Raw genomic sequence first — 27,994 nt, 5'->3', positions numbered from 1 at the left:
ATAGTGACCATAATATAATTAAATTTAACATCCCTGTGGCGGGGAAAACTCCACAGCAGCCCACCACTGTAGCATTTATTTTCAGAAAGGGGAACTACACAAAAATGAGGAGGTTAGTGAAACAGAAATTAAAAGTGAAATCCCTGCAAGCTGCATGGAACCTTTTTAAAGACACCATAATAGAGGCTCAACTTAAATATATCCCCCAAATTAAAAACATAGTAAGAGAACCAAAAAAGAGCCCCCGTGGTTAAACAACAAAGTAAAAGAAACCTAATTAGAAAGACCAAAAATGAATTTGAAGAACAGCTGGCCAAAGACTCAAAGTAATAGCATTTTTTAAAAAATACATCAGAAGCAGGAAGCTGCTAACCAATCAGGGGTGCCACTGGACAATTGAGATGCTAAAGGAGTATTCAAAGAAGATAAGGCCATTGCGGAGAAACTAAATGAATTCTTGGCATCGGTCTTCACTATTTGAGGATGTGAGGGAGATTCCCAAACCTGAGCCATTCTTTCTGGGTGACAGATCTGAGGAACTGTTCCAAATTGAGGTGTCATTAGAGGAGGTTTTGGAATTGATTGATAAACTTAACATTAACAAGTCACCATGACTGGATGGCATTCACCCAAGAGTTCTGAAGGAACTCAAATGTGAAATTGCAGGACTACTAACTGTCATCCGTAACCTATCATTTAAATCAGCTTCTGTATCAAATGACTGGAGGATAGCTAATGTGACACCAATTTTTAAAAATGGCTCCAGAGGTGACCCTGGCAACTACAGGCCAGTAAGCCTAACTTCAGTACCAGGCAAATTGGTTGAAACTATCATAAAGAACAAAATTATCAGACACATAGATGAACATAATTTGTTGAGAAATAGTCAACATGCTTTTTGTAAAGGGAAATCATGCCTCACCAATCTACTAGAATTCTTTGAGGGGGTCAACAAGCATGTGGACAAAGGACATCCAGTGGATATAGTGTAGTTAGATTTTCAGAAAGCCTTTGACAAGGTCCCTCACCAAAGGCTCTTAAGCAAAATAAGCTGTCATGGGATAAGAGGGAAGGTTCTCTTGTGGATTGGTAACTGGTTAAAAGACAGGAAACAAAGGGCAGGAATAAATGGACAGTTTTCAGAATGGAGAGAGGTAAATAGTGATGTCCCCCAGGGGTCTGTACAGGGCCCAGTCCTATTCAACATATTCATAAATGATCTGGAAAAAGGGGTTAACAGTGAGGTGGCAAAATTTGCAGATGATACAAAACTGCTCAAGATAGTTACGTCCCAGGCAGATTGCGAAGAGCTACAAAAGGAGCTCACAAAACTGGGTGACTGGGCAAGAAAATGGCAGATGAAATTCAATGTTGATAAATGCAGAGTGATGCACATTGGAAACCATAATCCCAACTATACATATAAAATGATGGGATCTAAATTAGCTGTTACCATTCAAGAAAGAGATCTTGGAGTCATTGTGAAGAGTTCTCTGAAAACATCCACTCAATGTGCAGCAGCAGTCAGACAAGTGAACAGAAGGTTGGGAATCATTAAGAAAGGGATAGAAAATAGGACAGATAATATCATGTTGCCTCTATATAAATCCATGGTACACCCACACCTTGAATACTGTGTGCAGATGTGGTCGCCCCATCTCAAAAAAGATATATTGGAATTGGAAAAGGTACAGAAAAGGGCAACAAAAATGATTAGGGGTATAGAACGGCTTTGCATAAGGAGAGATTAATAAGACTGGGACTTTTCAGCTTGGAAAAGAGGCAACTAAGGGGGGATATGATAGAGGTCTATAAAACCATGACTGGTGCAGAGAAAGTAGATAAGGAAGTGTTATTTATTCCTTCTGATAACACAAGAACAAGGGGTCACCAAATGAAATTAATAGGTAGCAGATTTAAAACGAAAACAAGAAAATATTTTTTTCACACAACACACTGTCAACCTGTGGAACTCCTTGCCAGAGGGTGTTGTGAAGGCCAAGACTATAACAAGGTTCAAAAGGGAGCTAGACAGATTCATAGGGGATAGATCCATCAATGGCTATTAGCCAGGATGGGCAGGGATGGTGTCCCTAGCCTCTGTTCGCCAGAAGCTGGGGTTGGGTGCCAGAGAATGGATCACTTGATGATTCTTTGGTCTGTTCATTCCTCTTGGGGCACCTGGCATTGGCCACTGTCGGAAGACAGGATACTGGGCTTGATGGACCATTGGTCTGACCCAGTGTGGCTGTTCTTACGCTCTGACAGCAGCCCCCCAAGAGCGGGAGGCCCTAGCGCCCCACCCCCACCCAAGGGGAGTACTCACAACATGAAGTCCTGCTCCCAGCAGGGCAGGTTCCCCCGCACCGCGATGGTCGTACTCTTGACATTCTGCACCTTCAGCGTCACGTAGGTGTTGAACTTCTCTGCAGGGAAGGGAGCAGAGGGTGGAGCTCTGGCCTGGATCAGCCCCATCCCAGGAGGGGGGCACCATAAGCACCCTGGGCGGGTCAGACAACCTAGTGCTCCCCACCCCCAGCCTCAAAGGCCACCCGCTGGTTCTTCTCATCAGATCAGGGGCCTCCCTGTCCCCAAGAGGCATCTCCAGCCAACACGAGGGAGGTTCTCCCTGCATTGCCCTCCCTGAGCCCAGCCCCAGTTCCTCCAGCACCGACCCTGCCCTGGTCTCCCCGACCATCTCAGCCCCAGGACCAGTCCATCCCCCACTCCTCCAGCACCAACTCCAGCCCCCACTTCCCAACCATCTCAGCCCCAGGACCAGCCCATCCCCTACTCCTCCAGCACCAGCTCCACTCCCCCTTTCCCGACCATCTCAGCACCAGGACTGTCCCATGCAAGAACTTTCAGCAGAGTTTGTCGCCAGCTAGGGGCACGGTCAGCTCCCGACGCTGCTTCAGCCCACATGCAGCATGGTTAATGCAGTGTATCCTGACCCAACTGTCCTACACAGCTCTGCTAATGCCCCTCAGTCCCGACCTGCTGCCCCCTGCTAGCCTAGCCCAGCCCCGGGATTCCCCCTGGCTCTGCTAATGTCCCTCAGTCCTGACACACAGCCCCCTGCTAGCCCAGCCCTGGGATCTGCCCCCCTCCCCACCCGGCTCTGCTAATGCCTCTCAGTCCACGCCCCCCAAGTCCACTCTGGCCTGGCCTGTGTTTCACTCTCCCTGTGCAGAGATGGCAGCACCAGCTGGTGGGCGGGTAGGGGCATTGCAGAGGTGCGGGGGGGGGGGGGGATTGCAGAGGCGTTGGGGGGAGATTGCGGAGGTGCCAGGGGAGAGATTGCAGAGGTGCCAAGTGTCCAGGAGTGACTAGACCTAGAGCAGCTTGGGTCCTCTCCCCCCACTCCAGACCTGGGGCGTCACTCACCCCGCTGGGTATTTCATCAGTGCTGCCTCTGGTAACCTGGCTGGCTCCCCTCTCCCACTGTCCCACCCCCCAGCGCATCACTCGGCGCTCCCCCCTACCCCCGACTGCTGTGTGCATGGGACACCTCCCGCCCTCCCAGGCCTGGTAGAGGCAGGGGCAGAGGGGGATTGACAGCAGCTCCGCTCTCCAGCAGGGGGCGCTCCTGGTGCCAGCTCAGCTCCCCTGATGCTTGGTGCTCTGTGCAGACGGGACAAGGGGGCCCAACTCCGTCAGCTCTGGATGGGTTTGGATGGTTCCTGGCCCCAGGACGGAGCTAGAGAACAAAGCCCTCTGCACACCTGCTCTACGACTGGCTGACAGGGAGGGTGACCAGATGAGATGAAGAAAATATCGGGACACATGGGAGGCAGTGAAATATCAGGACAAATTACATCCCGACCAAAGACAGGTCGGGACGCGGGACAAACACCTAAATATTGGTATGGTCCAGATTTTATCGGGACGTCTGGTCACTCTACTGACAAGGAGGAGGGGCTTCCCATCCCAGGTGCGGGAGTGGAGTGGGGTGCCCCCCAGCTCTGCACAGATGGGGTGAAAGGAGCCCTCCTTCCCAGGCATCACAGAAAGGAAGCCAGTGAGATCTGTGTGCATGTGAGTGTGTGCACACAACAAATGTATGGGTATGTATAGCATGCTTGTGTGCCTGTAGACGTGGGTGCAGTGTGTGTGTGACCCATGTGTGTCTAGACTCCCATCCCCTCCCAGGGCCAAGGATAGAACCCAGGAGTCCTGATGCCAACTCCCCAGCTCTAACCACTGGACTCCACTCCCCTCCCAGGGCCAGGGATAGAACCTAGGAGTCCTGACGCCAACTCCCCAGCTCTAACCACTGGACCCCACTCCCCTCGCAGAGCCAGGGATAGAACACAGGAGTCCTGATGCCAACTCCTCAGCTCTAACCACTGAACCCCACTTCCTCTCTATTTTGTCCTTTGTACCTGCTGATCCTTTTCGGTAAACCCTGGGGAAGCTGGGACGGGCCCCAACATGAGTCCTTAGAACAAGGCCTAGCTCGGGGCTACAGGCTCCCCTGCCTCATGCCTAGAGGCTGCTCTTGCCTACTCCCTCTGTGCCTTTCTCCCCAGCCAAGCTGCTCACCCAGGGGCCCCCCATGACCCTTCGGCTCAGCAGCCCACTCTGCTTTTTAAAGCCAGGCCCACACTGACCCCCTGCGGGAAACCCAGCCCCCTCCTGCAGTGTGACTGGGGAGATGCTCCTGCCCCAGGCAGCCGTGTCGCCCATATGATCAGGGGTGGCGGGAGTGACTTACCTTGGGCCCCGTCAAACTTGGCTTTTTTAACTGCAAAGAGAGAGAATAAAACGTTTTAGCCTCCAGGCCCAGAAATCTGCCTGGGAAGTGCTAATGGCCCCGCCTTGTCCCAACTCCTAGTGAGCCAGGCCGAGACCTGCTGGAGAATCCCCTCTCTGCAGGAAACCAGGGGCCCGTTCTCCCCCTAGCTCCCGATGTCCTAGTGCCCACTGCAATGTGGGCTGGCAGCTTGGGCCCAGGGCAGGACCCTCCTGTGTCTTTGAGATTTTTGGGGTGCAGTCAGTCACCCCTTGTCCTACAACCCCGAAAGGTGGGGATGACGAGGGATGGATCCATGTCCTGGGTGTAACCACCCTCCAAGATCTGAGCCCCCTGGAACTCGGGCCTGGATCCAGACTCAGGCTCCATCTCTCTCTCGAAATGCCACTTGGACAAGGAGCACCCCTCCCGCTAGCAAACACCTCTGGGAAAAGTGCTGGCCTCTGTGTGTCTTGGCCCCCTCTCAGCCTCGGGCTACTCACAGGTGCTCCCCAATCCCCACTGCCTTCGTATGCAGCCATGCAGTTATGAATGCCTGACACGAGTGACTTGACCTTAACATCGCTGTCTGCCAGCCCCAGAGAAACACCGCGGTGGAAAACCCCGGGGTCTTCAAATCTGTGTCGTGCTGCGCTCTGGACACAGGGCGCGGCCTGGGGGCTCTCAGCCGTGTGTTGAGTGCTTCTCATTGCATGAGAACAGCAGCAGAGTCCTGGGAGGAGCATCAGGTGTCGCCTGGTGCTAGTGAGCACTGGGGAGCTCATGGCATGAGCTCCAAAGGACCTTTCTCACTGGGCCTGCATTGAGTGGAAGCTGGGACCTTGTCATGAGATCTATTCTCGCATCTCGCTGGCTAGGATACATGAGGACCACTGCTCTCTACTGGATAGACAGGGTCAGGAATTCCTCCTCCTCTCTCTGGAACAGTGCCCGTCATCCACAGATCGCAAAGCTCCTAAGAGATGCTCATTAAACTTTGCAAAAGCTCTGTTGAAATAGGTGAGTGTTCTTGCACCCATTACACACGTCACTTAGTGAAGATATTATTATGAGGGGGCAGGGCTGACAGGCTCCACCGTGCTAGGTGCTGTACAAAGAGACCATCCCTTCCCCAACCATCTAAACAGATGAGATAAGCAAAGGACGGGAGAGGAGCCAGAGGCAAGTGCCTCACCCAAGAGCAGGCAGCCAGAGCGAGGAATAGAACTCACAGAGTTCTTAGCTCCCAGCTCAAAGCTCTAGCCACTAGGCAGTACTGTACTACTCCATATAGTACAGCACTCCCCCCCCCACATCACCCACCCCAATAATGGCCAGACAACTCCAGATCCTAAACTGACAGAATTGGTGCTGCACAAGCAGCCTTTGCCTCGTTAAATAAAGGCCCGATTTCAACGTGGCATTACTCTCGATATCAAAGGAAACAGATTCCCCTGCACATTGCTGGTTCAGGAAACGCCAGTGTCTTGCTGGATGTTACTGCAGCATGTCACTGTTTAGCTAGCAATTTCCTTTTGTGTGCCCTGCCGCCGCGCCGGTTGGGCGTGTCTTGATGAAATGGTCATAACTTGTCTGGCAAAGGGCTGGGGGTGATGAGACTTTGTGCAGGTCCTGGACTGAAGTGAAGAGAGACCCCAGAATAACTTGGTAGCAAGGGCACTCCCTGGAGGGGGCAGGGACTCAGGTTGAAGAAACAGAGAGATTGGAACATGGGCCTCTCATATCTGAGGTCAGGGCCTCAAGCACTGGGCCACGGAGTCAGTGTCTCTCTCATACTCTGCCATAACAGATAGTTAAGTAGTTACACCCAGTAGACTCACTTCACCCAGGAGAACCCCACCACAGAATAGTCTAGACAGCCAAGGTTCAAGTCTCACTTCCAGATGAGTCCTTGACTGCTGAGCTAAGGCACTTTCTCCTCTCCTCTCTCTACCTACCACCCTGGTTTTCGATGAAAAACTTGGAAGGCTCTTGGTTTCATCCCCATGTGGGATGGGTCAAACCACTTCCCGCTCCCCCTTCACAGTTCTAGGGGTCTGCTGGAGCCAGCTTTGTGCATTCAGCTCAGTGCAGATTGTGCCAGGCGAGACACACCCACTGTGCTCTCTCTCACAGGGTCCTTCCTCCTTCCAGTATTTCCCCACAATCGCTCCCCAGGACCCATCAGATAGCTACCCTAGGTTAGGCCTGCTGAAAATGCTGTTTGTGTTGTAAAGAAAGGAGAGTGCAAATATTCCCCAGAATTTGGGATAACCCAGTGGAGCGTCTCAGCAGTCGAGGCCGAGGTCAGCTGTAACAGGCCGACCTTTCTGCTCCTTGGCAGGAGGGTGAGAGTTCAAATGGGATTGGTTCATTCCCACCCGCAGCCCCCATGTTTCCTTCAATAAACATTAAAGGGCCCAGCTGAGTCTTGCTTTCCCATCACGGCTCCCAACATGACGTTGAGCTCCTGTTGTTCCCAGAATGCAATAGATCCTGGAGGCGTCGCCTGGTCTTCAAATCACAGAGGGGCTCATTTAGGGAGCGAGTCAGGTGAAGGTAACGGATTTGCGTCAGCACAAGAGGAGATTCATATGCAATGGGGAATGATTCCGCTAACAAAATCCGGTACTCGGCCAAAACTCCCCCGGTCTTCCGTGGAGCTGCTGTCAATCTGCAGCAGAGTGAGGGAGAGGAGAGTCGGGCCCCGAGACTGGAGTGAGAGTTAGCAGCACGTCCCGTGGAGAAGAGCCAGTCTGGGGAGGAGCAGAGGGGAAGTCCCTTGATCTGAGGCATTTGAAGGCGGCGCTGGTCAAAGCACCCACGGAAGGATCATGCTTTAGCAGAGAGGGCAGAGCGGGGTGGCTGCTGGCACTTTTCCGTCTGGGATTTTCATGAGATCCTTTGTGCGAGAGAAAGCTCTGCCTCTCAGGTCACTGACCGACCCGGGCCACAGGACCTGGCTGGAGTTTAGCCACGGAGCAGCCTCAACACAGCTCACAGCCCTGGGCTGGCTTTGAAGCCAGCGAGCGAAAGCAGGAGCTGAAACATGTTGGAAATGCTCTTATCGGCCTCCCGACAACAGAACAGCCGCCTGCGGTGGGGGACGCTGAGCGCCGTGCGGGGAGACAGGATTGAACCATGAGATAGGGCCAGGATTAGCCAGCAGCGGCTGGGAGATCCCTGGGCGGCAGGATGGGCTCCCAAAGGCCTGTTGGAGGCCAGCGACTCAGCTGGAGGGAGGAAGCTCAAGGAGGATCCTGGCCTCAGCGGCTTGTACAATGAGAGAAGCTCACAGCTGGGCTGTCTGAGCAGAGTACTCTGCAGCCTCTCCTTCGTGGGGAGACAAGCCAATGCAGCCTCTCCACCACCCATTCACACTGCAGCCATTCCCTGAGTCCTCCACTCCCCTGCACTGCGTGCTGCCTCTGTCTTTAACACACAGTGGCCAGGCGCCTGCGTGGGCTCCCTGTCTCCGTCTGCCTCCATGCCCCTGCAAAGCTGGGCGGTTGGCTCTGGGGGGCAACCCATCCCAGCGCTACATATGCAGTGCAGGGAACAGCCCTCACTGCTGCACAGTGGAGACGGCTGTGCGGCTCAGGTGTGGGGCACGGTTTTATTACAATGGCTGCTGCTCAGTGCAGAGGAGTAGCTTGGACTGGCAGGATGGAGAAGTGGTGTTATGGGTGTTACAGGTTGAAACAGTTGGATGGCAAAAGCTGCCCTTCATCTGGGATAAATGGAAGAAACAATTAAGCTCCTTTGCAGAACCAGGTAGCTGAAACAACGGCAGCCCACTCCCCGAAGCCCAGGTCCATGTGGGAGGAGTTTCGGTGGGTATTGTTTCGTGAAGGCTGGCATGTGGGTAAAAGAGAGGCAGAGCAAAGAAGGTGGCAGAGAAGCACCCACACAGAAACACTTGGAGCATGGCCCTGAGAAGAGGCTAGCAGGAAGAGCTTTTGGGCAAAGTGCTGGCTGAAGGGGCTTGGAGTTGTGAGCAAAGAAGCTGTCTCTTGCTGTCTGATTCCTGCTGTGTTCAGGGAAACAGACTGTAGACGGATCGGACTCACCCCTGCAGCGCCTCCTGCTGGTGACTTCAGGGAATTAGCTCAAATTCCAGCCTGGAGCACCCTCTGCAGGCCGGTGATCTGCCTTTCCAGCTATTGGCCCTGTGTCCCTCCCTGGACCCAGTGCCCTTTTACATAGGGTGCTGCCCCCTGGCAGTGACCCCTTGTTCTCAGGGTCTCCCCTCCCTAGGGAACCCCCGCCCTCTATTCCCACCTTACCTCAGTGTATGGCTACTGCCAGTCATTGTCTAGCCCCATGCCCTAGGGCAGACTGCAGTATCAGCCAACTCATCACTGACAAGGAGGGTTTGGACCTGCTGCCCTGGCCTACCCCTAGGTTGCCTCCTGCAATCCCCAGCACCTCTTGGCCTAAAGCTAGGTTGCAGCCTGGGCTCCAGGCAGGAGCTCCCCTGCCTTCCCCAGCCCTGCTCCACTTAGACACCCAGTCTCCAGCTCCCCACAGCCAGGTCCATCTCCCTCTACAGCCAGAGAAAGAGACTGTGCTCCTGGCTTCTCTTCCTTATATAAGGGCCTGTTGCTCAGTTTGGGGCATGGCCCCAGCTGCCACCACTTCCCCCAATCAGCCCAGCCTAAAAGGCTGCTTTCTCCAGCCCCAGTTTTAACCCTTTCAGGGCCGGAGCAGTGGTCCACCCTGCTACACAGACTTTGTACATTCTTTGTGCAGAATCAGGCTTGCATCCAAGAAATATCTCACTTCATCATCAGTTTCTCCTCCTCTCAGAAACAACCCCCAGGCACATGAATGTTGGCTAAGCACTCAGGTCAGACAGAGCCAGCAGTGGCTAGAGTGCAGGGGATGTGTTCCTAGGTGCATGGGAAATGCATGGCTCGGCAATCTCATCCCATGGCCAGCACCTCCACCAGCACCTCCACCATAACCACACATGCACACCCCAGCACAAGCCTAGGACATGCCAGCTGTTCTCCCTGTAGCTGAGCCTATAGAAGGCTTTCGAAAACAACAAGGAGTCTGGTGGCACCTTAGAGACTAACAGATTTATTTGGACATAAGTTTTCATGGGTAAAAAAACCACTTCTTCAGATGCATGGAGTGAAGATTACAAATGCAGGCATTACACAATGTCACATGAAGAGAAGGGAGTTACCTCACAAGTGGAGAACCAGTGTTAACAGGGCCAATTCGATCAGGGTGGATGTAGTCACTCCCAGTAATAGATGAGGAAGTGTCAATTCCAGGAGAGGCAAAGCTGCTTCTGTAATGAGCCAGCCACTCCCAGCCCCTATTCAAGCCCAAATTAATGATGTTAACTTTGCAAAGGAATTTTAGTTCTGCTGTTTCTCTTTGAAGTCTGTTTCTGAAGTTTTTTTGTTCAAGAATAGTCACTTTTCAATGTTTTATAGAATGTGGATGGGTAGGATTCTGTGGCCTGCTTTGTGCAGGAGGTCAGACTAGATGATCATATTGGTCCCTTCTGACCCTAAAGTCTATGAGTCTATGAGTTCAGGGAGATGGAAGTGTTCTACTGGCTTTTGTATGTTACCATTCCTGATGTCCGATTTGTGTCCATTTGTTCATTTATGTAGGGACTGTCCGGTTTGGCTAATGTACATGGCAGAGGGGCATGGAATTGACACCTCCTCATCTATTATTGGGAGTGGACCACATCCATCTGATCGAATTGGCCCTGTAAACACTGGTTCTCCACTTGTGAGGTTCTCCCTTCTTTTCATGTGTCAGTATATAATGCCTGCATCTGTAACTTTCACTCCATGCATCTGAAGAAGTAGGTTTTTACTCACGAAAGCTTACGCCCAAATAAATCTATTAGTCCTTAAGGTGCCACCAGACTCCTTGTTGTTTTTTTGTGGATACAGATTAACACAGCTGTGAACAACTGGGAATGTTCTTGATGTTTCCTCTGAATACTGTGTTGGTGCCTCAGTGTCCCCTGTGCAGTTCTTAAGTATCTAGGTGGTGGGATAAGGGCATGTGATTGCTGAAGAGCAAAGGGCCAATGCACCTAAATGCCTGGCACTCTGTCTCCTAGCAACTGATGGCCTGGGCCCCTTCTCTGCAAAGGTGCCAGCTGAAGGTGTTGGAGACAAAGGGATCAGGTGACCTCCTGGCGCGGGGAAAGGAGCTGAGCAGAGAGGAGGGGCTAGTGGGGGTTGTTAGTCTGGAGCTGGCTGGGGAAGAGGAGTGAAGTGCAGACGTGGGGGGTCTGGTTCACTGCCCCTCAGAATGGACCCTGCCGAGGGGTCCGGTTCGCTGTATCTACAAGCTCTGTTTTAGACCCTGTTCCTGTCATCGAATAAACCTCTGTGTTACTGGCTGGCTGAGAGTCACGTCTGACTGCAAAGTGGGGGTGCAGGACCCTGTGGTTTCCCCAGGACCCCACTGGGGTGGGCTCGCTGTGGGAAGCACACGGAGGGGCAGAGGATGCTGAATGCTCCAAGGAGAGACCCAGGAGGTGAAGCCATGTGAGCTTCTTGCCCTGAACAAGTCTGCTCCAAGGGAGAGGAGGCTCCTCAAAGTCCTGCCTGGCTTGGTGGGGAGCAGTTCCAGAGCATCGCCCGGGGACTCCGTGACAACAGCTACCCCTTGAGGCTTTCGAAAGTCTCCCCCTGTGGTTCTGTGCTGGAGCATGGCTGCCCGGGCATTGACCACTGTCGTCTGACCCTCCGAGGAGCAGGGCTGGGGGATGTGGCTGTTGGAACGCTAAACACATCCGTCAGAGCAATAGCCTTGAAGGAGGCAGCGTAGTCCAACAGCCGGAGCCCCCTGGTCTGCTCCCAGCTCTACTGCTCACCTGCTGGGTGACCTTGGGCCAGTCACTTCCCCTCTCCGTGCCTCAGTTTCTCCATCTCTAAAATGGGGATAGAGAAAAGTGCTTGGATATCCATGGCTGAACAGTGCAACTTAAAAGGACTGCGAGCTTGTGTGACCCGCTCCCAGAGGCCAGCAGTGGCTTCACCCAGCCCAGCTGGTCAATAGCTCACCTCATACCCTGTCCCCAAACCCAGCCATGCAGCTGCCCTGTTCCTGCCTTGCCAGCCCCTGGATCCCGCCCCTCCCCAGCCCCAGCCCTTCGCTTCCGTTAAAGTGGCCGCATCTGAATAGAAAGGCTAAAGGCGTGTAACCAGCTCAGCCCGCGGATGCTACAGGAACTTGGAGGCAGGTGCCGTGTTAAATATGTGAGGCTGAAACCTCTCTGCATTCAAACAAGGTTTAAAGGATGGGGGCTGGGGGGCCAGCCAGCCTGCCACATCCCAGGGAAGGGCAGCCGACTCACGCAGCTCCCCATGAGGGCTAGGATTTAACGCTCCTGCCACTGGGGAAATACCTGAATAGAAACGTGAGATTGTGCACCCCTTGGGGGGGAGGGAGGGTCTAGAGCTCACTGTCCCTCAAGAGCCATGGGAGGGAACAAAGAGTTTATCGCATTTAGTTTTAAAATGGGGAAACTGAGGCACAGAGAGGGGCAGCGACTGGCCCAACAGTGAGTGAGCAGCAGAGCTGGGTCTATGAACCCCGGTGTCCTGGTCGGTCACATTCCAGAGCATTCGTCAGACCTGCAAGGGGTCTCTTGGAAGTTCCACAGAGCGGCCTGGGGGAAGCAAGTGACGCACTCACCCACGCGTACACAGAGCTGCCGTCAGGACCCACCCCCAGTGAACACCTGGGGGTGGGGGGGGAGTCCTCATGCAAGAGAGATCCCTGCAGGGGGACGAGACCTGCCACCGGAAACCTCTGTGCACCAGGCTCTTCCTCTTGCTGAGGTCTCCCAGGGCCTGTCACAGCAGATCCACCCCACCTGGGGACATATCATATCCTCTAAGCTGCTGCATAGGATGGGCCAGGCCCCACCCCCTGCTGGCTTGTCATGCATCTGTCTGGGGGAGCCTGGCCTCCCCAGCCACCAGGAGACACGTAACCCAGCAGGAGGCTGGCAGGGTTAAGGGAGGGAGATGGGAACTGCAGTGCCAGGGGGCAGGGCTGTCACTCCAGAGACAGCGCACTCCTTCTGCATCCCCCCCACCCCGTGCCCCGGGGGTCCCTCCCCAGCAAGAGGATGGTGTGACTGGAAGAGCATCTGCCACCAGCAGGATCCTTCCATTGCTTGGCCATGCTGGGTGCTTGCTGGGGTGGGGTGTGCGGACACACAGGGCTGGGTGAGCCTCCCATGCAGGTGCACCCCCCTTCAGAGCTCAGCCGGGGCCCTGGTAACGCGACGCAGGTCCTAGGAGCTATTCCAGATGGACGCAGGCTCCCCCAGCCCAAGCACAGCTGACCATTAGCCCCCCAGCACTGGCTGCACTGGGCTGAGATCACCCACTGCGCCTCAGTGGAGTGACACCGGCGATCGGAGTCAGCAGGGCGAGTCTCCTCTCTCTTACCCCAGAGTAAATCGGAGCAGCCCGAGGGGAGGGCAAGCGAGAGGTGGCACAAGGCCCTGTGGATCCACTCAGCCCACGGCCTCCTGCCTGGATGGTGCTGGGAGCCGCCTCAGCCTCTCCTCATCTCCGTGCAGCCCCCAGGACACACAGGAGCAGTTATGAAATCGGCGGCCCGCTTCTGGCCTGGCTGGGAGCGAGGGTTAAAATCTCCTTCTCCAGGCAGCATGTTCCAGTCCCGGAAAAACCACTGACCCAGTTTTGAGCCATCACCGCTCGTGAGCTAAATCCCAGAGACACGGCTCCGTCCGCTGCTTTCAAAGGGAAAATCAATTCATTGAGGAACTGTTTGTAACCGACAGCCTCCCCCCAGCTCCCCCTTTCTGCAGCTGGGAACCTCTGGGCCAGATCCTCAGCTGGTGGAAACCAGCATGGATCCAGTGAAGCCACCAGAGCTACACCACTTTACACCAACTGCAGATCTGGCCCGCTGTCTGTAGTCGGCTTCTGTCCCCGAAACCAACCTTTTCTGCTTCCTGAAAACATGGTCCCTGTCTTACAAAGGGTGAGGTTAGAGGTCAGTGTCCTAATTCTGCAATCACACCAGTTTACATGAGAGATTTCAATGGAGTTACTTCTGATTTACATCGGGGGTGGCGAGAGACAAATCACTCCTTGAGCTCTCAGCTACACGGGTGTAACGCCAGGGTAGCTCCTTTCCATTCAGTGGATTTACTCTGGTTTTACACCCGTTCAGGATGTGCCCTCAGATGTGAGGGCCTGATTCTGCACTTTGCTGCCAGAGTGCAGCACTCCCACGAGAGGCGGGTCAGATGCTTCGCACTGAGATTTTGCTAGTTTCCAGCAGGCTTGGCACGTTGTTTCAGGCCCTACCATGGTATACGCCCAGCCCCAAAGACCCTTCCAAAGAACTTTACGAGTTATATGCACATAGAATCATAGAATATCAGGAGTGGAAGGGACCTCTGGAGGTCATCTAGTCCAACCCCCTGCTCAAAGCAGGACCAATCTCCAGACAGATTTTTGCCCCAGATCCCTAAACGGCTCCGTCAAGGATTGAACTCACAACCCTGGGTTTAGCAGGCCAATGCTCAAGAGTCACTTCACTCACTGCTGAAATGCAACCGTCTCTGGGGTGGACATCTAGTTCTCAGCACAGAGTGAGAGTTTCAGCTGCGAAACCAAGCTCTTCTGGAGCTCTGTGGGATCTTTAATGTCCATGCAGAGCATATAAGACCTACAGGGGTAAGGTCTCATCTGAAACGGCCTCCAAACACCAAACTGTAAGGCCCTCGTGGCTTAACACGGTCCACTGCAAGCGACTTTGAACCTGCGGCGCTCAGAAGCATCAGAGTCTGAGCTAAGATACGGCAGGAGTTACCTCAGTCACAACAAGGGAGTGACACTGCTGTAAAAGTGGAGTGAAAGGACAGTCAGGCTCCAAGGACTCTCCATAACTAAGACATAGGGCCCATTAAAGGTACGTCTGGGCCCCACCCTGGTGCCAAAGCAGCCCACACCCACAGAAGTATGGGAATGCCACCTTCCCCGAACGGTGTTAGAGCCCCTCTTCCGTCGATATAGCTGCATCTACACTGGGGTTTGCGTCTGGAGAGGGCATGGCACTCCCACCCCAAGTGGCATGGCTACCCAAGCCTAGGCAATGAGCACAACTTCCCTTGACCCACAGGGATGGATTCTGCTGCCACATCAGCCTTATACCAGTGTGAACCGCCACTGTCTGGAGTGGAGTTACTCCTGATTTACCCCAGGGTAATGCAGATCAGAATCAGGCCCAGTAGTGTCCCAGCTGGAGCGCTTCACAGTAGACACACCTGGAGGGGGTTCTCCTATCACTGTAGGTAATCCACTGCCTTTGGCTGATGTAAGTTCCCGGAGCAGACCAGCCCCTAATGTAGGCCTGAGACTGGAGTGAGAGTTAGGAGCATGTCCCACGCGGAAGAGCCTGTCTGGGGAGAAGCCTCCTAAGGAGCCCACTGACTTACCCCTGATTTGCACCCTGAGATAAGTAGGATCAGAATCATGTACAAAAATCACTATTACCCATCGCCAACATGCAGCCACTTCTGGGGTGGACACGCGGCAGCCACTCTCCACCCATACGCCGTCACAGCTCTGCCACGCAGCAGGGAACGAGCAGAACAACATGCCCTGCTACAATGGAAGGGGGAGAGGAGCTGTAGGGCTGCAGAATGCAATTACCCTCCTGGGAAGCAGGCCAAGGTACACAGCTGCTAAATACCTCAGCAGTTTCTGCGGCCCAATGGGCCAGGGGAGCAGCCCCGCCACCTGCATTCCCTGCCCAGAAGGAAAAGCAGTAGGAGTCACTGGGGATCTGCCAGTCTCTCAGTGCATGGAGGGTCGAGCGAACTATTCCGTTGGTTCAAGAATTTGTCTGCACTGGGTGCAAACCCCTCCTGCAGACAAGCTGCCATGGTGTAAGAAGAGCTTGCACCAATACCATGCATCTACACTAGGGTTTTGTACGAGGGCAGCTGGGCCAAGGGAAACCAAGCCCTCAGCCACAAATCTCAGCTCTCGGCCTGCATCTGTATTTCAAACCCCTCACAGTCCAGGAGGATTTGGACCAGGGGTTCTGGGCAACTTATACAGGGTTCAGTTCTCTGCTCCCTGCCAGCCCAGGGGGCTGGAGTCTGATCTCAGCTACACGGGGTGTAAATCAGGAATAACTGCACTGAATCCCATGGAGTTCCACCTGTGTGAGTGAGAAGGGTTCACAAGTGAAACAGACAACACAGAGAAAGGAAGGGCTGTTTACAGAGAGGCAAATTTGGGGTTAAATTTCCTGAACATCAGATGCCACGTTGAGTGCCGAGACATTTCAAAATCTGGTCACATTTGTGGGGCCACATTTTTGCAGCTCTCTGGGGGACAGACTTTCAGGGGCTCAGCACCCCCAGCCAGGGCCAGGTTCTCCGAAGACCACCCAGGTGCTGAGCACTGTGGAAAACCCGCCCTTAGTCTCTTGCCAAAGGTCATGTGCTGAGTCTGCGGCAGACTAGACACACTGATAGTGAGGGGCATCTCTTGCCCGACAGTACCCGCTCCATGGAGTCGGTCTCCAGGGCTCTCGGTCCAACCCCTTTCATCAGCAGAAAACCACCCTGTAACGACTTAACACCGACTTTCAGTGTAGCTTGGCTCCTTTCAGTGCTTTGGAAAATGTTACCCAGAGTTCTTAAAAAGCTGCTGCCCTCTCGCCAGCAAAATCCACTCAAAGCCGCGTTACCCATACACAACAGGGTTAGCTCTCGATCGCTGCTCTGGGTTTCGAGCTATGATTCTCGGGCACCCGCACAAGGCTGCAGCGGTTGGGTCGCAAATGCTACAGGGGGAGGTTTAACTGTGGGGAGTTCCTTAAAGACTCAACTCTGTTTCCACTGGAATTTAAAATAACCCCTGAGCCATTTCTAGAGAGCTTAGCTCCTGCCAACGTTTATTTTTACAGAAGCGAAAGCTGGGGCCAAATCTGATCTGACAGGATCTCGTTAACCGGAGGAGCCAGCCCTTTTCGGGTGGCTTAAAGGCTCTCTCAGAAGTGATGCAGTTTTTGCAAGTGCATTCGTTCCCTGGAAAGTGATGCATTTTCATGAGCCTCCTGCTTGGGAAGAAATAATTAGATGCACAATCCAAAGCACTCTGCAAAAGGCCCAGCTGTGCAATAGTCACAAGTCAACATGCTAGAGGAGGAGGAAGAGGGAGGGGCCAGTTCTCTAGCTGCTTTGATGGAGGCACAGCATGTGGCTAGCACCTTCTCTGGGTCAATTGCCCACTGTCCGAAAGCAACCGGAGGGGGCCCCTGTGATGCAGACAGACCCTTGCACACTGCGCAGTGTACTGCAGGGGTGAAAGTAACTTAAAGGACTTACTCGTATGCCAGAGTCCTGAGTGGGGGTGGGGCCTCAACCAGAAGAGGCGGGACCTCAACCAGAAGAGGCGGGGCCTTTTGAGATTTAAAGGTCATGGGGCTCTGGCTGTGGCTATGCAGAGGTGGCTGGGAGCCCCAGGGTGGCAGGGTTCCAGCGGGGATTTAAGGAGCCCTGAGCTCCGGCCGCTGCGGAGAGCCCTGGGCCCTTTAAAGCGCGCCAGAATCCTTGCCACTGCTGGGGTAGTGGTGGCAGGGCTCGGGTGGGGATTTAAAGGGCCTGGGGCTCCCCGCAGGAGCTGGAGCCCTAGGTCCTTTAATTCACCGCCAGGGAAGCCGGTCCGATCTGAAACCTCCAGAGAGTGAGAGGCATTTTCAGCCTTGCTAACCCCCCCAGCACCTGCTCTCTGCTTGCAGACTCCCTCTGCTCCCTACAGACCCCTATGCTGCCCCCTCCTCCCAGCTACCGCGCTCTGTGCCTTCTCCCAAGGCTCGCCTGTCTCTGGACCCCTGCCTCCCCCGCTCACAGACCTCCCCCAGCCTCCCCCCTCCCGATCGCCAGCTCTCCCTTCTCAGACCCCCCATCTGCCCCACTCCCAGCCCCCCAACCTCACCCCCTCAGAGCCCCCCATCCTCACCCCTCCCAGCCCCCCCTCCTTTCTCGCCCCACAGTCTCTTCCTCCCTCCCCCCAGAACCCTCCCAGCTCTCCCCACCAGCCCCACAGGCAAACAGAGGAGCCCCTTTCTGGTGGGAGGCAGAAGTGCAACTTCCTCCAGCCTCTCGTGGTGGTTGGAGACAGCACAGACAAAGGGGAACCGTGTCCCTGTCTGCATCTCCCACAGGCCTTGAAGCTGGGATCCCTGGAGCTACACATCAGAACAGGCATCCTGGCCAGCGCGGAGGCAGCAGCAGACTCACAAACCCTTACATTTACTCTGGCCACCGGAGAGAGACCCCCTCCCCATAATAGAGTCGTTTCTTCTGAGCGACAGCGGGAAAAGCAGATGTGGTTTGTCTGTCACATCAGAGAGCTGGCTCCCATCCCCAGCTCTGCCTGGAGTGGCCTCGTCCAACCTCTGCTAGCGGCCACACAGGCTGGGCCTTGGCTACTGAGTGCTCAGAGATACTGGGGAGATCTCAGATGAGAGCCCGCAGCTTGTAGCTCCCGGCGCCTTCCCCTGGGCTGCAGCACTGGGTGGGTGGGTGCGGGCCAATCTTGCTGCACAAAACATGGCATTTGACTCCAGGGGTAGGGGAAGGCACAAGTCAGGGGGCATCTTTGCCCTGATCTCAACAGCCATCATCTCAGGCTGGGCCAGGCACCTGCTCACCGTTCTGTATTTCAGCTCAGGGAAATGGCCCCTAACAGAATTTCCAGCTGGCAAAGGACAAAATAACGAAGGGAGGGGAGGGAACCTTTGTGATCTGAAAAGAAAACCAAGGTGACTAGAATGGCCCTGAAATAGCCCTTTGCAATCTCAAAGAGAATTTGATTTCAAAGCCGCGCGGCTAGGCAGCTGCTTATCACTGACTGCCAGCTTGGGAGGGGGTCAGCGACAGAGCGAGTCGGGCAGCTACGCTAAGCAGTCTCCTTCAGCAGCCCTGCTCCTGCTTTGTGAGAGCAGCCTGGCATACACTAGATGGACTCCAAAGTGTCCTAACCACAGGGCCACTGGGCAGCCGTCTCTCTGGTGCACTAATAAATGGGCCCTTCCCAGACTGAGTTTCATCTGAGGATCTCAAGGCACTTCAAAACCATCTACTCCACCCTGTCGGAGGGAAGGATGGATTATTATGGTTAAAGTCACCCATTTTACTGATGGAGAAACTAAGGCACGGAGCACTTGAGCTACTCTTTTGTGTACACACACACACACACACACACACACACACACACACCAGCCATAGCTGGGAAGCAAAGTCAGGACTCCCAGTGCCAGCCCTTGGTTCTAACCACTAGGCCACCCTGTCTCACCTTCTTCAAGTTCTTTACCAAACTCTGCACAGCTGCAGGGAGGGTGTGAATCTCCCCAAAAGTAGCCTACCCTGAACAGGTTGTCTCATCGCTAGGCTGATGGCTAAATTCTCTCCGTGGTGGAATGGGACTGGGCCAGAGGCACATGAGAGCGAAGAGCTTCCCACCTGGGTGCAGAGCTCCCGATGGGGATTGTCGGAGTGCCTGGAATCGAGCCACATGGCACCACACGTCAACGCTGCACAATGCTGGAGTGGGACAAAGACGGCTCACGCAGCTTAAAAGTCTGTTTATAACAATATAACTGGTCCCTGAGCTGCCACTTTTCAGTGTATTTTCTGTGCGGCTCATTTGAGTTCCTGAGCCACTGAGAAAAAAAATATACCAGCCCCTGCCCCTGCAAACAGTTTCCAGGAAGCACTGACACACAGTCCTGCCGCCTGGCCAGAAAGCGCCGCTCCTTTGGGATGTCCCAGAGAAGCCCCTAGCCGGGCGCCCCAAATCAGAGGCCGCTTTGGCAAAGGCCAGACTTAATCAACGGCACCCAGCAGCTTCTAACACCAGCTCAGCATGAAGCCATCCTCCCCACCCCTGGCTCTCAGCTTGCAGCGCCTGGCACGTTGCCCCCCAGTCGCTCCCTCAGGGCTGGATTTCAAAGTGCTCCATTCCCGTAACCGGAGCCCAATTTTCAGAGGAGCTCAGCTCCCGTTTGAGACACATACAGGGAGTGACCAGAACTTCCTCCAATGCTCAGGACCCAGTCAGCGCCCATTGAGAACAGGGGCAAATCCCCCTCTCATCCGGTCCCTCACTGAGAAAACCGGGAGCTGCTGGGGGCTGGCTACCACACCGGAAATCAAGGAGCCTAGGGTGGGAGCTGAGCTCTTGCCATTGTGACTGCGAGTCATGGGCCCAGCTCCCAGGCAGGAATGATTCATCCTGGGAGCAGAGAGAGCAGCTCCTGACCAGGCTTCTCCGTCTGACAACACTCCCTGCCTCTATTAAAGCACCCTAAGGACGCCAGCAAGATCCTCCAGCTCCTTCCTTTGTGCTCCAGAGGCAGGAACAGACAGGAGCTACTCAGCCACTTTTCCTCCTAAGCCCAAGAAAAGCAAAGCAAGAACCATGCTGAGGGCAACAATTATACAGAGAACAACATGTCTAGTCTGGCCTGTTGTCTCTGTCAAGAGGAGGCATCTTTCTGCAGCTGGCTGGAGCTGCTATTCTGCACCCTGGCCGAGCTGTCACAACATGCTTTGTCAGATGTCCCGTTACCTGGCAGGTCCCAGGAAGGAATGAAAGGGGCGTTCTGAGCTGCTAGTTTGGCCCGAGCATAGGCTCTGCCGGTTTCTTTTTGCTGGGCTAAACCTGATGCCATGGCAGAGAGAAAGCCGCACCCTCTTGGAACCTATCAACAGCCAGCACCTCAAGTGAGCCTCCTAGGCTGGAATTTTCAAGGCAACCTAGAAAGTTCGGCACGCAGATCCCATTGGCTGGCAGTGACATTTGGAAACCAAAGTCCCATAAATTGAAAATCCCAAAACAGATTCAGGGGGACCAGCCCTAAATCCTTGCCTAGGCACCTAAATAAGTGAGTGTCATGCGCCCAGCAGCGCCGCTGACCTCAGAGCCTGTTCTCAGTTGCTCCCATCTTCCACACAGAGGTGCACCCGGTGCAAACCGCATCTCCCAGCATGCACTGCTCCGAGCAGCTGGACTGGGATTTATAAAACAGAATTTACATCGCCAAGGCCTGTCACGCAGGGATCTCAAAGCACTTTGCAGAGCTCTCGTGCCCTTCGGCGATATTATGATATAGCTGGGGAAACCCAGGCACAGGAAGAACGGTGGGGATTAGTCCGGTGTTGGTCAGTGCATCCCTGGTGTAGACTCCAGCCAGAGTCACTGGCCTCCAGTCCTAGATTGGACCCACTACGTGAGCTGTGGGTCCTCCTCTCCTGCCAGAAGTCCTAATCCTTCATTTGTGATATCACAGTCTGTTGCCATGGAAAGGAATGTGGCAACACAAAGTCAGGTCACGTGATGCCTCCTATCAGGATCAGACAGGAAGGGGGAGGGTGGAAAGTGGGTCTTTAAACAAAGATCTCTGATGACCCCCGACAAGTCAGGAAAATCTAGTATGAAAGTAGGGGGACCAGACAGCAAGTGTGAAAAATCGGGACAGGGAGTGGGGAGTAATAGGAGCCTATATAAGAAAAAGACCCCAAAATCAGGACTGTCCCTATAAAATCGAGACATCTGGTCACTCTATATGAAAATACCTCATTTTAAATCAGAAATTAAGAGCTGCTGTTTGCCCAGATTATTATTTATTTTATTACAGTAGCACTTAGGGGCTCCATTGTGCTAGGCACCAAGGGGCAGATTTGGCAAGGCACCCCTTCTGCCTCGCCAGACTTAATGCCCGTCCTCTGACAGGGCCAGAGCCTGGGGTAAATCAGCCCCACTCTGCAGCCTGTCTGTCAGTCCCTCTTCGGGGTTTGTTTCTCAGAGCCTTCCCGGTAGGCCTCAGGGCAGGCCTAAGGAGTGCTCCTCTGCCAAACAAAAGGGGGTACCTTTCCCTGGCCCCCTCCATGGGGCAGGTGTTGTCCTGTCGCTGGCCCCAGGGTGTCGGCCCTTCCCCTAAACAGGCACTGGGTGTGGGTCTCTCGCACTGGAGATGCAGATCTCCCTGCTGCTTGCAGCCCCTACCTCTCACCAGGACAGAGATTTTAACAGGTTTCAGGCAGCCCTTAATTGGAGTCAGGTGTCCCTAATTGACCTGAAGTGACCCCTTCCTGGCTTGTAGGAAAAAGGACCTTCCTTTAGCATTCTCGGGCTAACATACCTGTTTTGCCAGCCTCTCCTGCAGCCGCCCGCCTGACTTTGTCACAGTGCCATAATGCCCAGAAAATGTCTGGGCCTGAGAGATCAGGGCCGCATTGTGCTAACTGTCGGAAAGTCCCTCTTTCCTGAGAAATGTCCTGATCGGTTCCCCTCAGCTCCTTCCCACTCCTGATTATTTGGGGATCGTATGTTCTTCCATTTCTATGTGGGATAAAAGTGGGGAGGAGCTGAGAAAAAACCCTAAAAACCAAACAATTTCCTGGTGTGAGTGTGCTAAGCCGGGGCATATAAAGCCACATTTTTAGTTCCGTGGACCCTTTGTTGTCTTGTTTCCCGCACACATACCTTCGCCACAAACACCCCCAACCCCAGGCTTTGTGCAAGATATTTGACCAGATGTCTAAAATGAATAAAAAAATCCCACAGACCTTTAATATAAGCCTCTCTTCGCTCAGAAATGTGACCCATTCCACCTAAAATTTCTCTGACTGATTTCAAAGCAAACGTACCAAAGGCAAAATTTCCTCCTGGAGTGAGACCATTTTATTCTCATTTCCAATCTGGGATGAGCTGCAACAAACCTTTAAAACAGGGGCTTGGGAAAGAAGTACCAACAGACCCGTAACTGCGGCAGCCCTAGATAGAATAACCACATCAGTTAATGCACCCCTCGCTTAGGGCCTTCTGCCAAGACCAGGTTGCCAGTGGAAGTGTGTGAGCAATTTTTCCATAGAAACCTCTGTGAAATTCTTGAGACAGCTAAAGTGGATGTAAAACAGCTTATGAGGAGGAAAACCCAGTGGGGTTAAACCACAGTCAATCAATAGCTTCTGACTGGCTAAAGACTCTGGGCCTTCAAGCCAGCCCAGGTGGGAAGTTCTCTGCACAGATCCAAGATCTGGCTGAGGTGTCGTTCTTATGCCCTGGCAGCAGGCAGGAAATAGGTTGCAATGGAAACAAATAAGCCAGGCTGCCTTCGTCTGAGCGGAGGAGGATCCTACCAAAGTGGAACTGTATTTCTGCCCCAAAATGTGGCTTTTCTGGTGTGGACAGTGGATTATTTTAAACGCATCAGGCTATACAAAGGGATCTATTTATTCTCCTCCGAGCCCCTTTCACCACCTCGTGTTATTCCAGGCCCTACAATTAACAGTGTCACTGCGGTTGGCGTATTATTCAGCGCTGGAAATAGCAGCTGATAGAGATACTGAAAGAGCAGTATTAGGACCAAGGACAGCACCCCTGCCCATTTCCCTTCTGCCCGGGGAGGGGGAGAAGCGGGAGGAGGGGTGTGGGGGGTGTCTTGGGAAAAGGAAATGAGCCAGGTCCCTATCCCAATGAAGTGAAGGGACAAAATCTCCCATTGATGCAGACGGCAGCAGGATCACGGCCATGGTTAAAATAACAATCATGATAAAATAAATCCCAGCCACAGCTGGGACCTAGTACATCTCGAACTCTCCGCACCATGCTTCGGAGCCCCCCCGAGCCCCACCATGACCCCCACTTTGCAGACAGGGACCAGTGACATGGGGTAGATGGAGTGACTCTGCCATGTGGGCACAGGGAATCCGAGACGTCCTGCATCCCATGGTTGGATCCTTAGCCAAAGGCCACATGTCCACAGCTGTGCTCTTTCAGCCAGCCAGCCAACGCCTTCCAATCGCTTGTCTCCCCTCTCAGCCCCGGTCCGCCTGTGGGGGCCAAGCAGCTCTCAAGCTGCTCCCCTAACCACTCCCCACGGTGCTGCCAGCCGGCTCTGGCACAGACCTGCCCAGCTGGGGAGGACTGGGACCCACCCTCTGGCTGCATCACTCCTTAGGGCACAGACTACGTCTGCTCCTGACCCTGGTGCTTCTCGCATGGCAGAATAACATCTGCAACCCTGTGCAGCACAGCCATAGCAGAGGGCAGCCGGGCCTGGGTGATTTTTCACTTCTCATCTAGAGATCTCCAAAGGCTTTACAACAGTGGGTCCCTATTACAGATGGAGAAACTGAGTCACAGAGAGGGAAAGTGACTTGCCATGAGTTAAACAGCAATTCCAGGGCAGAGCTGGGGCAAGAGGCCAGAACACCCCCAGGCCTGAGTCCCCACTGAGTTCCAGAGCTTTCTTTGCATCCCAGCCCATAGGTCCACATCTCTGCTTGATTCCATGCTCACTTGGGGCCCAATCCTACAAGATGTCTCGCACATCCTCAGCTTCCACTGGGGGGGGGCTCTCAGGATCAGGCCCTTTAACGTCACTACCCCCACTTACATGTCTTGTGTGCACCTGGCCCTCAGCTCCTAGAATCCCTTGGACGCAATCTTTGATAGCCCCCTTATACCTACAACACACCTTAAATCAACGCCCCCCCCAGTATTTTTCGTTCCGTTACTGGGTCTTTGCAGAGCTGTTTAGTGTCGGTGTCATGCGGTACTAGCTCTGTGGGAAAGGGGCCGTATACACCAACAACCATCATAGGCAGCGGGGGCTGGACCCAGCAAACCCCAGAGCCACTGACCCTGGCCAGCCCAGGGAACACCTGCCTATGGGGACCACTGGGGCGTGGCGCCTCCTGAGAGCAGGCCACGGAGGCTAGAAGAGGAGTCGTGCAAGGCAGTTCCACACGGTCCCAGTAGGCTCCCAATTCACACTGGCGTGAGAGGACGATCAGCCCCCGGGCTCTGAGCGGTAGCCAGGGTTGGGTGAGCCGGAAGCCTGGCTCCCTTCTGGCTGCATTGGAAATTTCCAGCCATCTCCCCACACTCCCAAGCACGCCGCCCTCGGCTTCATACACACCAGCCCCCCACTCCGCTGTCATTTATTTCCCCTTCCCCACCTGCGCTGGGTCCCCTCCCCCGCCCTGGTTGCGCCGCTTGCTTGGTATTCGCCATGTGTTGCCTCCGACTCCGGCAGAGCAGCCAGCGACAGCACTTTTCATTCATTCCGTTCTGCGCATCATTCATGCCAGGAGATCTTCCAGGACCCGGCAACAGCAGAGCGAGACGAATGAAATCAACCAGCTTCAGAGGGCTGGGGACATGCGGCCCGCCTTCCTGACCCCACACCCTTTGCCTCAACCCCTCCCTGCAGGCTGTGATCTCCTGGCTGGAGGCGTCACTCACCTCCACACAGCGTGCACATCTGTGCAAAGCGACAAAGGGAGCAGCGTGCGCAGTTGGGCGGGGGTTTCACGGCTCATGAGCGGGGTGTGAAAAGCCAGGGCTGGCGCTAGCTGTGTGCGATGCAGCCCGGCATTTGGGAACGGCCCCTGCGCCGAATGCCTTTTTCTGCACAAGAAGGGATCTTGCCAGCGGGCTCGCTGCTACAGAACCACAAGGGCCAGGATCCTCTCCCTAGCCCCCCACGGGTCCTGAAGCCACCCTGCTCCCCGATAGAAGGCTGGCTGGGACCCCCCACACACATGGCCGCAGGCCCCGTAAAACCTAGGGCCGGAGCTGCCAGTAGCTGGTGAAGGCTGTGCTTAGCCCTGATCTTAGTGCAGCAGAAGACAAGATGGAGCATTTGCACAGAGATTCAGATGGGGTCTAACCCCCCTCCCCTAATGCAGGGAGAGGAGGAAGCCAGCGGTAGGGTCCCACAGCCAGTGCTGTGTCACTTGGGTTCTAGACACAGCCCCCCTTACTGCCGCCAAGAGGGGTTCCCTGCAGCTAGGCCAGGCCAGCATTGTGCTTTGGGTTGGAGAGCCGCCCCCCCACCCCTTCCCTAGCTGCTTCTCCCACCCCCTGGAACCAGGCTGAAAACACAGAAAGAGGTGCCCTTATGGGGAGGGTTTGGTCTGGACCCAGCCAGGCCTGGCTCTGCTCTCAGTAAATGCAGCACAAGGGATTTGCTGCCCTGGCTCTGGAGCTGGAATTGCAGACTGGGTGAAAATGGAAAACAACTGGGGACACCAGGCACCTGCTTCTGCCTGGGCCCAGCTTCACTATAGTCAGGGGGAGTCTTTCCTGCATGCTCTGGATGGTTCAGGGAGAAGAGAGGGATTGGGGGGCCTCTGGCTGACTCACCCCATGAGGTGTTATTCCCTCTCTCAGCAATCTGCCGGACCCTGGCTTATCCTGTCCGCATCCCCCACCAGCATCAGCCCGCCCCAGCTTTGCATCGCTCCAGCAGCTCCCAGGTGAGGATCTCAAAGCGCATGGCCCACGTGAACAAGGCTGGAGCCTGGCTCCCTTTCACCCACGTCATACAGTAAGGGGGAAATTCTGGCACCCCACCTCCACCCTGCCCCAGGATCCCCTCACTTGCTGACTGTGTGCTGGAGCGGCTCTGCTGGCCCCCCCACGGGACTGGCACCTGGAATCTCCTCAGCATGGAGCTGTCGGGTCCTGCTACCTCCTTAGTCAGTGGAGGGGTGCAGCCAGGTCACCCCTTCCCCAATGAGGATGGATCATCGCTTCCGCCACCCCCTCCACGGAAGCTGTGGAGACTGCGCCCCCCTGTGCTGCTGATCACTGTCCTCCAGGTACCTGGGGCAAACTAGGACTCCTGGCTACGCCACATGTGGCCCCGGTGAGCCTCTAGAGCCTTCTAGCCCTGCCCCCTTTTTATTCTGGGAGACGAGGCCTATTAAAGAGCTGGAGGAGATGATGCCTATGTGTGTGTGCGTGCACGTTTACACAAGTGTGTGTGTACGTGCACGTGTACACTCTAGATTTCAGCAGAGGCCATCTCAGAGAAGCCAGACATACTAAAATCAACAAGCTTCAAGCCCACAGCCACTACTGCCTGATGAGAGAGGAGGAAACGGAGATGGGGGTCACATCCTACATCAATACCCACCATTGAAATCAATGGAGCCAGGCTGACTTACTCCAGCTCAGGAGGGGTTCCTGCCATGCTGCCCAATTAACTACATAATTAGGTGCACTTAGACAGCCTCAGTTTATGCCCTGATGCTTGTTGATTCTAGCATGTCCTCTGAAGCTCTGCTATCAGCCACTGGCAGAGAACACTGGGCTGCAGCAGGCCATTGTTCTCCTGCAGGAGCTGTATTTAAGGAGCTGTTTTAATTAACAGGCTTGCCAGGTGTGTGTGTGTGTGTGTGTCCATTCCAGCATTCTCATTACTTAACATTGTATTTCAGCCCAGAATTGACAGGGGCAAGCTGTGCCTAAGGCCTCTTAGCAGCACATTCCCCACACTGCAGCCCCACACCTGTCAGGGTTTACAAACCCATCAGGTAATAGAATGTCTCAGCTGCTCAGCGCAGGTGGGCAGCTATCCACACAGACCCTGCTAGGGCAGATAACGGCCTTGGCTTTACCCAGCCACGGAACTTGCCTTTGCAAAACCCTGTGTACATTTCTGGTGTTGCAGGTGTGAATTTTAATCACCCATAGTCTTCAGAGGCCTGAGCCCCTGCCCTCTGCTGGGTGGAATCAGAACTGCACAACTCTGTGTCATGGGCCCTTGACTGCTAAGAGATTCTCCGTTAGCTCCGCTGGATGGATCTTGTGCCTTTATCCCTACAGCTGCCAGGAAATAGTAAGCATGGTGATGGACAGGGTGGAGACAGTGGCAATTTCTGCCTGTTGTCGGGTTCTTGCAAGGCCACCGTAAAGCAAAGGGAATCTGCAGAATCAGCCCTTTCTGAGAGCAGCCTTACGAACCTGACATGCAGCCCACCTGCAGTCCAGCCAGGCAGAGACCCGCGTGCATGCTAACAGGGAGAAATTCAAGCCTTAGGTTTCCACAAAAATCACTGAACCCTCCCTGCACTCCTGGGGAGATGGGGCAGCCAGAATATCATGAGGTGTCCTGAGAAAGGGTCTTAAAACTCCAGCGCCCCACTCTGCAGCTCTCATCTCCTCAGGACAGGCACCCCCTTGTCCCCAAACCACTTTCCATCTCCCTTAGCCATGCTCAAATCATGTCCCTCTGCAGCCTGGGGGAGGAAACCGCCATTACAGCAGCCGTGCCATATTATATATGGGAAACTGAGGCACACATAGACCTGCATTAGCAAATGCCTTCCCTACTTTGGTGCTCTTTGGAGAGCTGGTTTTCAGAGGTGCTGAGCACCTGCAGCTCCCATGGCTGTTAGGCAGCACTGGG

General features: G+C 54.4%; 1 protein-coding gene across 1 annotated transcript in view; it reads right to left on the bottom strand.

The window, feature by feature from the left end:
* UNC13A (unc-13 homolog A) overlaps positions 1-27,994 on the bottom strand; it is a 127,333-nt gene that overhangs the window by 88,195 nt on the left and 11,144 nt on the right. The window contains exons 2-3 of the mRNA XM_050933855.1: positions 4,718-4,747; positions 2,327-2,426 (exon numbers count right to left, since the gene is read on the bottom strand). Of these exons, the coding sequence (XP_050789812.1) occupies positions 2,327-2,426; positions 4,718-4,747 (130 nt within the window). The remainder of the gene's footprint in view (positions 1-2,326; positions 2,427-4,717; positions 4,748-27,994) is intronic.

This window comes from Gopherus flavomarginatus, chromosome 24 (assembly GCF_025201925.1).
Source record: "Gopherus flavomarginatus isolate rGopFla2 chromosome 24, rGopFla2.mat.asm, whole genome shotgun sequence".
Classification (NCBI taxonomy): domain Eukaryota; kingdom Metazoa; phylum Chordata; order Testudines; family Testudinidae; genus Gopherus; species Gopherus flavomarginatus.
The sequence above is the reverse complement of the archived record's forward strand: the minus strand, read 5'-3'. Positions and strand labels throughout refer to the sequence as shown.